The 16,557-nt window shown below is 47.9% G+C and overlaps 1 protein-coding gene and 1 long non-coding RNA gene across 8 annotated transcripts in view; one reads left to right on the top strand and one right to left on the bottom strand.

Annotated features, from left to right (window-relative positions):
• The window catches only part of Mycbpap (MYCBP associated protein), a 31,040-nt gene that overhangs the window by 5,383 nt on the left and 9,100 nt on the right, over nucleotides 1-16,557 (bottom strand). For 3 of the 6 annotated variants that reach the window (XR_388315.3, XM_006531938.4, XM_006531939.3), the window contains exons 3-13: nucleotides 7,799-7,926; nucleotides 7,053-7,212; nucleotides 6,789-6,892; nucleotides 5,862-6,048; nucleotides 5,499-5,614; nucleotides 4,896-5,037; nucleotides 3,230-3,345; nucleotides 3,028-3,143; nucleotides 2,514-2,625; nucleotides 1,375-1,564; nucleotides 818-1,005 (exon numbers count right to left, since the gene is read on the bottom strand). Coding sequence is in view for 4 of the 6 variants with exons in the window: in XM_006531938.4 (XP_006532001.1) it covers nucleotides 818-1,005; nucleotides 1,375-1,564; nucleotides 2,514-2,625; nucleotides 3,028-3,143; nucleotides 3,230-3,345; nucleotides 4,896-5,037; nucleotides 5,499-5,614; nucleotides 5,862-6,048; nucleotides 6,789-6,892; nucleotides 7,053-7,212; nucleotides 7,799-7,926 (1,559 nt within the window). In the remaining 2 variants the exon portion in view is untranslated. Of the gene's footprint in view, nucleotides 1-817; nucleotides 1,006-1,374; nucleotides 1,565-2,513; nucleotides 2,626-3,027; nucleotides 3,144-3,229; nucleotides 3,346-4,895; nucleotides 5,038-5,498; nucleotides 6,049-6,788; nucleotides 6,893-7,052; nucleotides 7,213-7,798; nucleotides 7,927-14,445; nucleotides 14,637-14,670; nucleotides 14,795-16,557 lie in introns of those variants that run through there. The other 3 variants (NM_170671.2, XM_030245457.1, XR_003949210.1) reach the window with 3 other exon arrangements.
• On the top strand, nucleotides 665-11,566 carry Gm35650. Of its 2 annotated transcripts, XR_388967.4 has the most exons (3): nucleotides 665-971; nucleotides 11,070-11,315; nucleotides 11,420-11,566. It is a non-coding gene; the product is annotated as a predicted gene, 35650 (long non-coding RNA). The 2 variants fall into 2 exon arrangements; XR_880151.3 differs by lacking the exons at nucleotides 11,070-11,315; nucleotides 11,420-11,566 and adding an exon at nucleotides 3,832-3,956 and having other exon boundaries at nucleotides 907-971.

The raw sequence follows: 16,557 nt of genomic DNA on the forward strand, positions 1-16,557 counted from the left end.
GCATCCAGCAGAGGCCAATCCCAGAGAAGAGCCACTCCTACACTGGATTTGGAGCCTCCAATACCTCCAACGAGAAGGAGGGATGGAGACAAAGTTCATAGTTTGGGAACCATTAAGAGCAGTAGTAAAATGTTCTCTGGCCAGGTCGCACAGTGAGTGTCATAGAAACCCAGACCTTCCAAACACGGGTCCTAGGGTCAGCAAATACAGCGAACCCCATCTTAATCAAGGTCACAATCTGATTAAGTCTCCAGCCTGAGACAGGTAGCTATGTGTAGGGTGCCACATTAAAACCTAGCTTTGCACAGAGTCCCACAAAAGCATGGCCCAAGAGGGCCACACTGAGACTGAACAGGGACAAAGAGCCCCCTAGCTCTCACCTCGCACTCCCCTGGGAGCTGCTTATGGTGAAGGGTAGTAAGGCTGGTCATTTAAATCATTGTCTCTGGCTTGGAAGTCTTGTCAGGCCAGCCCCACATCACAGCACAGTAGCAGACAGTGAACAAACGAGATACAGTCCACTGCAAGGTCTCTGGCTTCTCCTTGAGACTCCTAGCCCCAGTGTGAAAGCTCCACTTGGGACACCCAGGGTTTCATCCCCTTCCCTTCTAACTGGGGGTTGCTAGGTACGGTCACTTGCTGTCCTGCCCTCCCATCTTCGACATCATAAAGGCCTGGGTGGTATTTGCTAAGCAAGAGTAGTTATCAGTTTGTGTGGTGAGAAAGGTCACCTCTTTAAGATAAGAGACTCCATCCACTCCAGTGCACACATCATCCGCCGCAGAGGAACCCGTGTGCTGGGTTCTGAGTCTCTTACCTCCAACAACTTCCTCTCATCCATAAAAATGTCCTGGGTCAGTGAGATGGCATGGAGGGTGACCTGAAGGACAGCACCTCCCAGGAGTGTAGGGTGGGTCCCAAACTCCCAAGATTCCCTGAAGATGCCAGCATTCAGAGACTTGAAGAAGAAGGTAAAGTGTTTGGTTTCCCCGGGCAGAATCACACCTGGGAAAGACAGAGGCAGAGGCTGCTGTGGAGCAGGAGCTGGCTGAGATGCCAACCTGGTTATAGAAAGTGCACCACAGTGGCCCACATCTGGCGACCAGTGTCCTGGTTTCTCAGGAGCATAAGGTTTCCAGGTCTGTGTGACTTTTGAATGTAGAGCTAGGGAAGCTCGGGTCAATCAAGGGATGGCTGGGCATCCCCACCCCAGGTCTGTGCTCCCTGAGGCTGCTCCCTCCCCTGCACTCTCAAGAGTTCAACAGACATAGTGGACCATACACATAATGAGAGGAGGAGGGGATGGGCCAGATACTAACTAAACATGGGGATCCACCAGTCACTGAGCCAGCAAGAAGGAGAACTTCAGGATACCTTCCCGGTTGTTAAAGTAAAACCTCTGCGTCTTGTTTTGCTTTAGGTCTTGGAAAAAATCCTGGTGGGGCCGCCTTCGCCAGTTGTACCAAATGGCCACCGTGCCGTTATTGACCACAGTCAGTTCTGAGGACGTTCTCTCCCCTTCAAGGGTTTCAAATGTCAGGCGGACACCAATTCCGATGTTTTTCTGTGGGAGGAAGAGGGTCTAAGGAGTATCTTGGCTAGAGGTCTTGCCCTGGAGTGACCAACTCACCCCCCCACCCCCACCCCCGTTTCCTATGACTTCTCTGAAAGTCCACTGTTCACTCTGATCCTCTGAGCTTAGTCACCTTGAGTGGTGTCAGACTCTCCTGATAATTGTCTCTGAGGTTATCATCAATACTAAGAAGAGAAATATTTTTTTAACTTGGTGTTCCTTTCTACTCCTTAGTATCTGAAGAATGTTCTAGAACTGGTATTGGAGCAATGACTCAGAGGTTAATTTTCAAGCCCAAAGACTGGATGGAGATCTGATCTCCAGAAGCCAGTAGTGTGTGGCAGCCTGCACACGGGAGGTAGAGACAGCATCCCTGGGGCAAGCTGGCTAGCTAGACTAACCCAAACATTAGCTCTAGGTTCAGTAAGAGACCCTACTGAGGTGGAAAGTGAAAGGGGAAGACACCCTATTCAACCATACATGTTACATGTTCACAGGAGTGCATGTATACTGGTACATACACAAATACACACACACACACACATGTGCTCACACATATTTGGACATGCCCACATATGACTGTACCCATACATATTACATACATATACAAGTTTTTTCAAGATGTGTAGTCCTGGTTGTCCTGGAACTAACTCTGTAGATCAGACTGGCTTCAAACTCACAGAGATCCTCCCACACACATACCCAGCTCTGCCTCCCTAATGTTGGGATTCAAGGTGTTCACCACTCCTGCCCAGCCAATGATCTTTTGAGCCTTGTGATCTCACTTCTGCTTGAGTTAGTGCTGCGGTTACCATTTTCAGGCATGCGGAATGTGTGATCAGATAAGAACACAAATCAGAAGCTGTGGACTCCTCGTGACTATCTCGGTCACCTTGGGGCCGCACCCATGCAAGCGTGTGAGGCCCAAGAGGCCGTTTACCTTGTCCTCTGGGTTACTGCCTCTGACCCAGCAAGCTGGCTTCCCACAGAACAGCAGCGAAGGGCCGAGAATAGGCATGGGGACCATGTCGGAGAGGTTGGTCAAGGAGTCTCTGTAGGAAAAGCCAGTTATTTATTTACCTGGAGGCTGAGCAGTCACACCACTTGGGACCGTGGACACAGAGAGCCAGTCAGTCTGCTGAGTTTCCTCAAAGTCTCCCTCCGCGGTTATTCTCTATGCATAGCCACGGAGGGTTCTAGGGGAGTATGGGGACATTAAGTAGCATAGTAATGTCTGGGTAACCCCGACTAGGATCCAATTGTGGGGAGGAAGAATATGACAGCAGACAGCTAGCAGAGATGTAGGAACGGGCTAGAGGAAAGGGGGACAGCTACTGGCCAGGCTGGAATGAAGCCACTCTGATTTTGCTTTCAGAAAGAAAAGCCCGCCCTCGGACACTAGTGGGGATAAGGGTAGCATGTTCTCCAGCTTCTCCCCTGGGGCTCAGACTCACAGAAATACCGTGTCTTCCGAGGAGCTCTTCTGGATCTTTTCAGGTGGCAAATGTTCTTCCACTGTGACAGATGAGAAGGGCTTCCCATGGCCCACCACCTCCAGGCCATCAATATCCTAAGAGGAGTAGAGAGAGGGAATATGAGCTGGTTGGCAGGTGTCACCTAAGGCACCTCAGGATCGGGGATGAAGGCATTAGCAACCTGCTGGCTGAAATCCAGCTCTGCCATGATACTCTGCAGCTCCTTGCGTCGGTAGATCAGAAACAGACTCCGGTCCCAGGTGTAGCGGTACCAAGCATCCTTCTGGGCTGGTAATCCTAGAGTGGAGTTAGAAGAGCCTCAGCCCAGGCTGCTGTCAGTGCTTGCCCAAGGGTCCTGAGATCACCAATCCCGGCGGCACTTCTGAGAAGGATTGGGGAATGCATACGGTTTCTGAGGGGTAGCTCTACATCAGCAATCTGGTCCTGTACCTCCCTAGCAATGCTATATCGGAATCCTACAAAATCAGCTACCAGACGGCTAGACCTTCGGATTACAGTAACAACAGCAACTACCTTCTGTTGAGTCTGAGCAAGGAGCCAGAACCCCTGAATGCAAATAATGTCTCCTTTAACCCTCTCACCATGCTTATGCTATAAAATCAAGGGTGATAGGAGACAAATAACTCATAGAAATTCAGAAAGCCAGCACAGCTGGGATGTGATTCCAAGCAGCTGACTGGCAGGCTCTAAAGTATGGCTAACCCATGGGTATATAATATAAACCACACATGCAAGCCACGTGTGTCCTTTCAAATTTTCCAGATGCATGCTGAGATGGTAGAACGGCTCTAGGTGAGATTCACTTTAGCATGGTTTATCGAACTCCATATATGAAGATGATTACTCCAATACGCAATCAACATAAAAAGCAAATTTTTCTCCTCAAATTGTTCTATACTGTCAGCTCATTCCTAGACTGACTAACTCATGTTCCAGGGACTCAGGAGGTTCATGGGGCTGGTGAAAGCTCTATGCCCAGGATCCCAGTTACCAGGCCTCCCTTGTCACTTCTATCAGTTTCACTGAGGTATGAACTAGAGCCCAGGTAAACTCCGAGACTTGTTCAAAGCCAAGTGAGGCAGGATTTGGGCCAGAGTCATGCTGAACCACCTCCACACTACCCTGCCTCTAGCACTAGGCACAAGGAGCTAACAGAGTTGGGCCCCTGAAGTGGACATTTCTAGTTTCTTTGGAGACACGGTTGAGTCACGTGATGTTTTTCTAGAAACTGTCTTACGAGAGGACATTTTTTTTGCTGAAGCAGACACATGTGAGGATGTTTTGCTGAGAATCGACATGGGGTGTTTTCCTGGAAGCAGCCTGGGAAAAGGGCATGTGATGTTGTGCTAGAGCGGATGTTTGAGAGAACATGTGATGTTTGGAAAGGGTAGAAATATAACCCAACAGACTGTGGACGATGCTGTGTGGTATTGGTTCGCCTTCCCACTCTTTGCTGGTCATCACTTGTCATGATTTCATAGAAACACCACCAAAGAACTTCCAGTGGTGTTCCGGTGGCCTCTTGCCAAAGAGTCTCGCGGTTTCCTCTGGATTGAACTGTCATTGCTGATTTGTGAATGGTGTTTGTGAGTGGATGAAGCGACCACTGCTGATTTGTGCTAACTGAACTGCTGATATCCTGAGAAGGCCGATCGTATTCACATCAAAGAACTATTTCTGAACAGGTCCACATCCTCCTTTGCCCTATTAATCTTTCCTTTCCACTACCTCTGATGGGTGGTGGGCTGGAAGGGAGGTTAAAGCATTTAGGTACACTTACTAAAGTAGGTTTTGAAAAACATAAGCCTACAGGCCTTGCTTCTCACCAGTCTCCACTTGGATGGAGAGGGGCTTCCTGATGTGTGTGATGGGTTCCACCAGACCACGCTGAGTTTTCTTTTTGGTCATGAGAAGACCTGTCATCTCATCACCCAGGTATTCCAGTGGACTCCAGAACCAACTGGTTGCCTTAAAGTCAAGATGAGGACAGAGCAGTGAGGTCACCCCCTCAGTACCACAGTCAGAGACTCACTGGGGCATCCACTGGGTCCCACTGGAAGAAGAGTGGGCACTCAACAATGTTTTGTTCTCAAGATGCCAGAAAGATGGGATGATCTGGTCCCAGCCCAGGCACTCATTGATGTACCAAAACATGGCACAGTTCTTTGTCCTTGGTTAGACCAAAGATTGTAGTATAAACCTTTAGGAGACACACATGAAGACTCTTATAATAAACTGACTACCAGAGACCACCACAGGCTGAATTATTAAAAGTGAGTAGTTCTGGAAGATGAGATAAGGTAAGATCCCAGGGGGTTGATACTGCTTGGTAATAGACAGGCTATCTTCTCCCCAACTGTGTAACTGGAGACAAGCTGGCACTGGTCATCATGTGCATTCTGTGTGGTACTTGGGAACAGTGGCCTCACTTTTCCGTCATGCTGGGTGGGAAGTGCACGGTCAATGACCTCGCGCTCCTCCTGGATCTTCCTATAGCTCTCCCCGGTATGCATCAACAGCTCACTGGCTGGCTTCTTCAGGTGCTCTAGAGCGGGAGAGAAGGAAGGAAGACTGTGATCATGGTACCAAAAACAGAACACACAAGCTCTCGCACTCTGAATTGGGTGGCCCACTCCCTGCCTCATTTCAGAACCCACTGAGGCCTGAAAGCCAGAAGCTGTCATGGGGCAAATGCTAGTTAGTGGGAGTCTGGGCGGGTGAGAGAGAAGACACAGAAGAGCCTCTGTGCCTGATGGAGGGACCCTGGCAGGTCCCTAGTGGGCTCAGCTCACTGCTGAGAGCTTCCTGTTGCTTCTTCCGCAAGGCAATGTGCCGTCTCCAGTTCTTTAGGAAGTTGTGCTGAGGAGGTGGGGCCCATGGAGAAGGTCTCTCCTCCTCCTTGGGGGGCTTTGGCTTTGGCTCTTCTTTGGCTGAGATGAGGGTCATCAGGCAGGGCTGGATGTGAATCAGCTTAGCCAGCTGGAAAGAACAAGGGAGAGGAGGAGGTGCTGACCCAGGTTCTGGTTTCTGTCCAGCTCTAAGAACCTCTCCTCGTCAGGACCATAGGACGGGCAAGTGACAGAAAACAAACCAGGGCCTGAGGGATGCTGACAGTCCCCTCTGCCCAGAAAACTCAGCATCCTTCAGGGTAGCCGTCTTCTCCCCAATTGATGACTTCCTCCTGAGTAGCTGGGCCCTTAGTACCCTGCCTAACTGAAGTGAAGGCTCTAAGAGCTATGTGGCAGGAAGGAAGGTAACACGGGGACCAGTGGGGGTCATTTCCCTCCAGCCTGCACCTCAGCAATCCAGGCTCCAAAGAAGGGGAATGAGGAGCTGAGGCCAGAGCGCTACTTCGTTGTGGGGCTCAGTCTACCCAGAGTTTCACAAGGCAGGCTCTGAGTTCCTTCTAGTAAATCCCCACTCCACCTAGAGCTGTCTATTAGCGACTGGCTTCTAGGACTTGCAACTGCTTCCCAAGGGTCCCTTATCATCTAGGCCCAGAGACAGACCTAGCTCTAGAATCCTATCCCTGTACCCCCATCTACACACATACACACACACACACACACATACATACACACACACACACACACACACACACACACACACACACATACACACACACACACACACACATACACACACCCTTTGACTCTACAGAGAGTAAATGGCTTCGGCAACTTCTCTCAGCCACATAGCTCTCTATACAACAAACAAACCTGGGTGTTCCCTCGAGCAACCGCGATTCTTTTAAAGTCCTGGAGACTTCCCAAGATCTGGTGAGGGAGGATCTGGCCACTGCTTAAGAAGCTGTCATGAGGACCTGGGGGTGGGTGGGTGAAGGGGGAAGAGAGATGGAGAACCAGACGCTGTGAGCCACACACAGAGCAGCTGTTTGATGGACGGGGGTGGGGGGTGGGGGTTGGGGGGGGCGGGTTTTCAAGACCCATCAGGGAATGCAAAGTCTACAACAGAGCCCATACCGGAGTAGTCCAGAGGCTTGGTGGCGGCATCTGGAGTAGCAGGATGTGCTACCAAGTGGTAGACCCTTTTGCTAGAGTCTTTCGGTTTGAGCTTACGGATGATAAATTTCTGTGTGACCACAGGCTTTTCTCCTGTTTCTTCAAACTGAGGAACATGTTGCTAAAACAAAACAGAGCTGAGGAGAATGCGATCTGGGGAGAAGAGGAAGAACACACACACACACACCTCTGTTCTTGGTAGGATTCCTGAGGGCTGACTAGTCAGCTTTCCCAGATCCATCCATACATCCTGTCCTGGAAATGCCTGTGTGACAGACCTGAGATTTAGGAGTAAGCTGGAGGGGGATAAAATGACACCTGGCTTGTCCAGGCAGACTAAGTAAGAGCAACTGACAGGTAAGGGGAAGGGTTGGAGTTCAGCAGCCTCCTGCTCATTTTTATCTATGATGATCGAACTTATCTGCCCATCTATGGGATGGGCATGATAACAGTTGCCCCCAAGGTATCTCACTATTTTGTGGCTCTGGTAGAATCTCAGAAATGTGAAAACCTAACTTGCCATAAATTCTTTCAGATGCTAAAGGGAAAGAATTTATATTTGGTGTTTTTTGTTTGTTTGTTTGTTTGTTTTTTGTATTTTTGTTTTTGGCATGGTATTAGCGACTCCTTGGGATCCGGAAGCCAATGGAGAGGTGACCCGTGAACACGGCTGGGTGCTCTGTGCGATCCTTGGCCCTTGGCCTTACCTTCCTCAAGTCTTCCTTTTTAATGGCCAAGGCAAGAATGTCATCTCCTTGTAAGACATTGCTGACAGGCTCAGGCTCTTCCTGAATGGGGGGAGTGGGCTGTTCAGGTGCCTTCGCCCGCTTCTTTTCTGGAGAGAAGCAAAGAGATAGGTCCCAAGAGCTCTCTCGGCATATCTTTACTACAGACACAAGATAGGTTGAGAGCTCAGAACGCAACTGAGAGCTTGCCTACCAAGCATGTGCAGGTTAGTCACACCCTGAGTGCAATTTTTCCCAGCACAACAAACAATAGTGAGCCCTTGGTTCAAGTAAATAAATCTATATTAAACTGCATGGGGGGGGGGGGGCGGGGTCAAGACAGCCACCTGGACAGAACAGAACAGCAGAGGCTGTCCCAGGGGTCTGACGTGATAGGCGTTCTCTCCTACCGACTGCCCCTGGATTCCCTTAGCAATTGAATGGCTATAGTCAGAGCTGAAATAGAAATGTGGTCCCTTTCACACCGTGGCACTTTCAAGTCGGACGACATTACCTTGCGTCACACCGCTTCACTGTCTCTGTCCCTGCCTTCCACTTAACAAAAAGAAGAAGCTGGACTAAAAGAATTGCTCCCAACTGGTATGTCAATGATATCGTCACAATCTCCTGGGCACGGTCAATACAAATATAGCTTCCTTATCAGTGGGTTGAACTAAGAAATTCATAAAAGAAACAAAATACCCAAGACCTGAGATTGTGGCGCCCGATGCATTAGGGCAAGTAGACAACATGTTTCCTTAGCCTTCCCGGTGAAGATATCAGATTCCTTTCATCTAATTTTTACTTTTGTGGGTTTTTGGAGGGCAAGGGAATTGAGACAAAGCCTCCCACATTGTCCTAGCTGGCCTCGAACTCACAATGCAGACTATATTCCCTTGAACTCATAGAGACCCACTTGCCTCTGAGTCTTAGACTTAAAGGTGTGTACCACCATACGTAGTTCCAATTTATTTTATTCCTTTTTTCTAAACAGGGTTTCTCTGTGTAGCCCAGGCTGTTCTGGGGCTCACTCTGTAGATAGGCTGGCCTCAAACTCAGAGATCTGCCTGTCCCTGCTTCCCAAGTGCTGGATTTAAAGTTGTGTGCTGCTACAACCACCTGATTAATTTTGATTTTTTTTTCTGAGATAAGGGTTTTCATGTAGCCCAGGCTAGCCTCATATTCACTATGTGGCCCAGGATAACTCTGATGACTCCATCTCTCAAGTACTGAGGTCACAGGTGTGTGCTACTACACACAATGGCTTTTTCTTTTTAATCTTTTTGAGACAGGGTCTCACTTTGTCATCCAGACTAGCCTAAAACTTGCTGTATAGACCAGGATGACCTTGAACTCACAGAAATCCACCTGCCTCTGCCACCAGGCCAGTTTTAACCAATGCCTTAAGCCCTGATTTTTGGCGCTTGTTATTCTTGCAGAGTTGCTGGGTTTAAATTCCTAACACCCTCATGTCAGCTCAAAACCATTTCTAACACCAATCCCAGGGCATCTGATGCCCTCTGCATTCATATACAGAAATCTTTTTAAAAAGAAAGAAACCTTAATCTTAACACTTGGGAAGCAGAGGCAGGAGAATTTCTGTTTTAGCCCAGCCTGGTCTATAGTGTGAAATCAGGCCAGCCAGGTCTTCCCAAGTCAGAAAAACAGCCACAGGAAACCAGAAAATCAGGCAAAGTGAGTTTGGGAGAATAGTTGGGCTAAGGGGTGGCTGTGGGAGATTCCTTAAAAAGGTGATATTCCTGAGAGTGGAAGAGAAAGAGAGAAGCCCCACAAAGAACCAAACTTTCCAGAAGGAAGAGCGTGGAGAAGCCTGGAGTCAACAGAGAAGGGAGAGCCTCTGGAACTCAAAGCATGCACTGTGAAATCGCTGGAGTGGAGTGAGGTGGGGGTGGGGAATAGAAAGGCAGAAGGAAGGAGTCACATCACCAAAAGAGAGAGCTTAGTGATCCATGCAAGAGTGAATTCAGCCTATCCTGGGGGCAGAATCAGGGATGGGGGACAGCCTAGGGGGCCAAGATTGAGGACAAGATTACTTAAGGCTCTCCTTCGGCTGGAGATGCCAGAAGTGGCCCAGGCCTTGTAGAAAAATGCAGAGATGAGAGTTTATGCTACATAAGTGGCAGCCATGGGTGGGCCCTTTCACCAGGACACATTCTGTCTGCCTCCAGAGAGGTGGCTCAACTCTTTCAGATGTACACTTCATTTCTCTGGTTAGTAATTTCATCTTTTCCTTCTCTGGTTGAGAAGGGTTTGATGTAAACATCTATACGAAACAATCAAAGGAGAACCTAATCAGAGTCGCCAGGGTGCTTCGAACAACGTGGTGGTTTTATCTAGTGCTTCTCAAAGTGCTATAATCTTTAAGAGAGCACGCCACCGCAACATCAAGGCAGGGACTTTGGTTTACACAATCCAACTGTATTTTATTTTTAAAAGGAAATGTCTACATTGCAGGTGGTTTTAAAAAGAAGAAGAATCGTTCCAAACATAACTTTAAATCCATCTCCTCCACAGAAGCAGCTCAGGGGCATCTCTGCACAAAGTACACACACAGAGACACACGCAGAGCTGAGCAGTCTGACCCCATTTCACTCTGATCTTCCACCACTCCTGGCAGCCTTGGGTTTTGATTTAGCTTTCTTTCTTCCTATTGAAGCCCAGACTGGCCTGGAAATTGCCATCCTCCTGCCTCAGCCTCTTGAGTGCTAACATTATTGGCCCCCATCTAGATGGGCATGGATTCTGATTTATACTTCTCTCCCCTCCTATACAAACATCAAAGCAGGTGGCAGCCCAGATGAAGATCTGCTTTTAAAAATGTTTTCATACCGGGTGGTGGTGGTGCACGTCTTTAATCTCTGCATTCAGGAGACAGAGCCAGACAGATCTTTGTGAGTTTAAAGCCAGCCTAGTCTACAGAGCAAGTCCCAGGACAGCCACAGCTGCACAGAGAGAGGAAAAAAAAAAGAAAGAAAGAAGGAAGGAAGGAAGGAAGGAAGGAAGGAAGGAAGGAAGGAAGGAAAGAAAGAAAGAAAGAAAGAAAGAAAGAAAGAAAGAAAGAAAGAAAGAAAGAGAGAGAGAAAGAGAGAAAGAAAGAGAGAGAAAGAGAGAAAGAAAGAAGAAAGAAAAGAGAAGAGAGAAAGAAGGAAGGAAGGGAGGGAGAGAATATTTATGCTTTCCAGGACATTTGTTTCTTCTGCCTATCAACTTGGTTGGTCTACATCTTCCCTAGGGACTACTAAACAGCTCCAATGTGCTTCCTACTGATGGGTATAGAATCACTGGAAGAAACATATAAATACAAGCATTCAACACTGCTGAAGATTCCTGGGGCCAAAGCTCCCACCACGCTCAGGGAGCAACCCAGACCCTGATTGATTAGTTGAGACTACAGGAGCCCTGGATAGCTCTGCCCTCAAGTTTGAACTACCTTGAGCACATCACAATAAATGCTGTCACGCTTCACAGTCGGGGGATGGTATGTATTTGATTAGCTAGACCAACACATGTGCTTCTAAAGTGAGGTCTGTCCTCAAGACTATCCACCAAGTTCCTTCTTTTGTTGTTTTGCTTTCTTTTCAGACAAGGCCTCCTTCTAGCCCAGACTGCCTTGGAACTCATGGCAAGTCTCCTGCCTCAGCTTTCTCAGCTTTTCAGTTCTCTGGTTTTTCAAGTGTAAGCTACTAATGCCCGGCTCACCAAGCACCTTCTACCATGTTGTAAAAGACAGAGGAGATAGTATGAAAGGTTGCAATATGGTTCTTCTCAAAGCAAACACAAACACACAGAGGTAATGTTAATACCATCCGAAAATCACGCTTAATAGGTCAGATGGGACGTTCAAAGAACCACCATGCCAATCAACAGAGTTGAAGACCCAAAAGAAAGTTCTCAGGATAGCGGCGCAGTGACAGCTTCCCTGCCTGGAGGAGCTGGAAGGAGACAAATGCTTTGCAGAGGTGGATCTGCAGACAGTGGTGTTGCGGGTAAGGCTGTGGCATGAGCAAGGCTGAATGTGGCAGGTGTGTATATATGTGTGTATATGTATATATATATGTATATATATATATATATATATATATATATATAAACTATATATATATACATATATATAAATATATACATATAAAAATGATTTCATTTTCAAACAGTAAAAAGCATGTATATATATATATACATATATATGTATATATACATATATAGTTATATGTATATAATATATATATATATTAAGTTTATGCCAGAGATGATAATTCACTGAGTACCATATATATGTATAATCTTCATAATGGATATGAAATGAAGTCTAGATCAGGCACATGACCCCTAGTACAGGAGAGTGGAGTGTTCAGAGTGGCATTTCAGAATGACCAATCCAGTGACTGAGATAGACAGACTGGAGGCAGACCAGTCAGGAAGGGCCAGTCCTCAGGTGGAGGGAAGCTCCAGTGTCCTGGAGGACCACACAGGCTAAAGGAGGGCCACACTGAACCTGAGGCCCATGTGCTTTGTTCTGGAAACGCAAGCTGAACAGGGTTGTTGGTGAACATTTCTCTGTCCTGACAGCTGAGGGGGTCAGACACAGCCCCTTTGAATGGGACAGTCAGGTGATACTTCTGTTGGAGCTTAGGCAAGAGTTGTTGTTAAGGGGTCAGGAAGAGGGGGAGTAACAGACAGGGTAGAGATGGGATCTGGTTTTTTTCCTACTTCTTACACAAATGTTCCTCAGCTGAAAATCTTTGAGAAACCGACTTCAGGGTTGAGCTGGGGGAACCAAGGCAGGAAGAGCAGAGCTGTCCTTGGAGTCTTGGGGTCCAGGGGCATCTGATTTACTGGTTGCTTAGCAACAAGGCCAAGGAGAGCCACAGGACTCAGTGGGGAGTTCAGGCCGCTTAAACAGGTTCCTAGACATGTTTAATCAATGTTGCCTTTCTAAAGCTCACAGATCAGAGACTCAGAGACACACAGCACAAGGCTAAAAGATCATGCTTGTGGGCTGGACATGTGACACTGGGGAGGCAGGCACGCTACCTCCCAAAAGTTCAAGGGACCTTGCATGTTAAACATTTTAATTTTTTTTCCCTCCTCACTCTGGTGTATGCTTTTAACTCAAAGCCTATTTAACAAACGGAATCCTTGCCTTATTAAAAACAAACACTCGGTGGAAAAAAATCCTTCCTTGATCTGTTTACAGCAGAAAGTTCAAATCTGATTAAGATCGCCCTGAAAGTAGGTGAGCACGAGGCAATGGCCAGGAGAGCCCTTGGCTGCCCTTGGGAAAGGAAACTGATTTCTCTCTCTCTTCTCTCTCTCTCTCTCTCTCTCTCTCTCTCTCTCTCTCTCTCTCTCAACTACTAAAAGTATGTCATGAAACAGCACCAGCTTTTTATACTATGAAGAGACATAAAAGAAAGACAAATCAAAAAAAACCAAACCAAAACAAAACAAAACAAAAAAACCCACTAGAATCTTGTTAGTTCTCTGAGCCTCCCAAGGGGATTCTACTGACTCTAGGCCTGCCCTCTCCTCACTGTGTGCTGTACCAGCGCTAGGAGGCTGGGTCCCCTCAGGGCCTGCAAGGTCACACACCAAGACTTTCTGACTTTGCTTGGGAAGCCCTTTCATGGTCTGGCCCCTGCCTAGCTGCACTGAGTTCTCTGGATCCTATGCTCTTTGATCCATGAATTCGCACTGCTCTCTGAGCCCAGGAAAGCAAGCCCTTCCTTTTTTTTTTTTTTTTTTCTTTTTTAAGTTATCTTTTTCTTTAATGCCATCTACTGCAGAAAACCCTTCCCTCTAAGTCTACCAACTGAGGCCTAGTTCAGAAGCTCTCTCTGAGCACCCATAACTTCCATAGGTGTCCATATTTGGTTTGCTAAGTTTGTTGCTATTCCTCCTGGTCTTGATTGTGTTTCTTGAGGGTTGGAATCACAATCCCAGTGTCAACCAGTGTCTGCACAGGACAGACCTCCATAAATAAAAAACAGAGCAAGGGATACCTCAGTAGCAGAATGCTTGCTTAGCATACACAGGGACCCTGGGTTCCATCCCCAGCTGGAAATTTTCAAAAAGGGGAGTGGTTGCCAATGGAAACAATCACGGTAGTTCACGTTAAACTAGATATCTGTCACAAGGCTAGAAAGGCCAAGTGGTAAGACATAAATAGCACTCTGAAACCAATGGAGTTAAGAGTTTTGGGTGTTATTTTTACTTGTGGATTCCCCCCCCCCCCAAGACTCTTAGGTGGCCCCTGCTTCAATTCCCAAGAACCTCATCAGGTGCTCCCTGGTTCTTGGGCATCTCATCCCAGGAGTCTGCCACCTGTACCACCCTAATATATGATTTGAGTTGGAGCTCTCTTACTCCTCCTGTCCCAAGGCTTGTCCCCTGCCACTGACCCCGGAAGCTCTCTCTTAGTACCTCACTTGCCATGTTACCTCCACCAAACATCAGGACCCTGTGCCTCCCTTCTGAGATTTCTGCCCATGTTTTGTACTCCAAGGCTACAGTGACCCTCCCTGGTATCTGTTGCGTCCTAATCCCTTCCCAAGCATCCCTGTATGTTTTGTTTTGTTTTTTCCTGAGCACCCAAGGCCTCCAGGGCCAACCTTTGACGCTCTCTGCGTTCTCCAGGATCTTGCTGGTTGGCATTTTGAGACGGGATTCCTTCTTGATGGCCTTCATGGTGCCGTCCGGGGTTACCTGCCTTGGCCCTGTGCTCCCCGCCCCTAAGATGACTGCGCAGCGCGGCAGCCCCCGCCGCGATCCCGCCCTCAAGCGGCCGCCGTAGCGTCCATAGCAACCAGCGCCACGCGCAGGGGGCGCGCACCCACCGAGCAACTTGAGCGGGGACTGCCTTTCAGTAATCTTCTTCATCATGACGCGCTCCTGCACCGCAAGCGGCTCCTTAGGCTTGTTCGCAGACCCCGAGAATGCCCCGGTCAGACTCTTGACGTCACAGGAGGCGCTAAAGAGCGCCAAGGCGTCATCGACTGGGCCTGACAAAGGGTTGCTGTAGGAACTGGCCGAAGCTGAGTGACTGGAATGGGGACAGTAGCAACCTCGGCCGCCATAGGATCTCCCACCTAGACTCCCCAGATGTTTCTGCTCTGGGTCACCGCTTGCTGACCAGTCTTCAGGCTTCCGGCACGCTCATCTCACACCAGGCTGACCATGCATTGACTACTTTTCCTAGTTTAAGTGCCCCAGACTCCGCCTCCACCGGCCTGTCATCTGCCCTGCCCACTAATCAGCCATCACTTCCTAGGCCAGTCAGACTTTTACCAGATTTGGGGTCTTTGCATAGACATGCTGCCTTTGGTTCTCGTGAAGATGTACTTTCCCGTTACCTCACATTTCTAAGTGTATCCACGTCATTCCTTCCTTCCTTTATTCATTTTTACCCAGAGCTCTAAAGCATTCAGAAATTATCAGGTTTGTTTCTGAGGTTGGATCCCTCTCCAGGACTACTACAAACTCCTCTCGACCTCGCTCCCTGTGACTGGACACATGCTCCAAGGGCAGCCTCCCTTCTCAGTCACACTCACAGCATCTCTGGTTCAGTTCACTTCAGGGACACTTGGGGCGGCATTTAGGACACTCCAGGGAGATGCTCTGTCACCTGTGTCCTCCAAGGGACAGGTTATGAAAATGAGGTATGGGGGGTTAGGGAGTGCGCGTTGGAGCTACTGTTTCTTTGAGAAATGTGGTGTGCATGAATGACAGACTGAGTTGTGGAGAAGGAAAGAGCTTCTAGCAGCAAAACGGCAGGCTACGTGACAACCTCCCCGAGGAGGGCTCATGGTTTTTGTTTTTCTCCTTTTCTTTTTAAAGATATTTCTTTTAACCCATGTTATCCTCAGACTTTACTACTACAGCTAAGGCAGGGGTTAATCCAGATCCTTCTATCTAACTCCCAACAGTGAGCCTACAGATGTGCTGCATCTCCAAGCATGGGTAAATGAAACTTTGTTTGGTTCTGTTTTCCAACACTGGAAATTGAACTCAGGGCCTTGTACACACTAGGCAAGTGTTCTGTCATTGAGCTAGTCCCTAGCTGGTATGGTTTGTCAAGGGAAGGTATGTAGGTACCAGGCAGGTAGTCACTTCAATTGTGCAATGCTTAAAAACAAAAATAGCCCTTCCGGAATGTGGTGGGTTCTACATCTTATCTCTTGCTCAGGGTGGTGAGAGCAGTAGACTAGTGTGGATCTAAAGAAGACCTCCCACTTGGGAGATAAAGGCAAGAGGATTAGAAGTTCAAGGTCATCCGGTGCTACACAGAGGATTTTAGACCAGTGTGGGCTATATAAAACCATGTCAAGAAAAAAGAAAAAAAAAGAGCAAAAGAGGAAAAGGAAAGGAGGCAAAAACAACCCGTGTCTGAGTTGGTTAAAGTGACTGGTATACGGATTTTGCTGTGGTTAGCATTTCTGGCAAACACTCTTCCGTGTGTGTCTTTTTCTCATAACTTGGGACTAGGGAGTGTTCTAGAAGGGAGGATTTGTGCATTCCTAACTATCTTCATTGTGCATTAATCTGTAAGAAACAGAGCGGGCAGGAACCAACAGAAATTTCTGAGAATGGGTCTCAGTGTTGAGGGCTCATACACATTTTCTGTAAAGCTAATGAGGGATGAAAGGGGAGGGTATCAAAACATCACGTGTACCCTATAAACATAAGCAATCATTACTTGTCAGTTAAAAGACTGCCCATGCATG

This window comes from Mus musculus, chromosome 11 (assembly GCF_000001635.26).
Source record: "Mus musculus strain C57BL/6J chromosome 11, GRCm38.p6 C57BL/6J".
Lineage (NCBI taxonomy): Eukaryota > Metazoa > Chordata > Mammalia > Rodentia > Muridae > Mus > Mus musculus.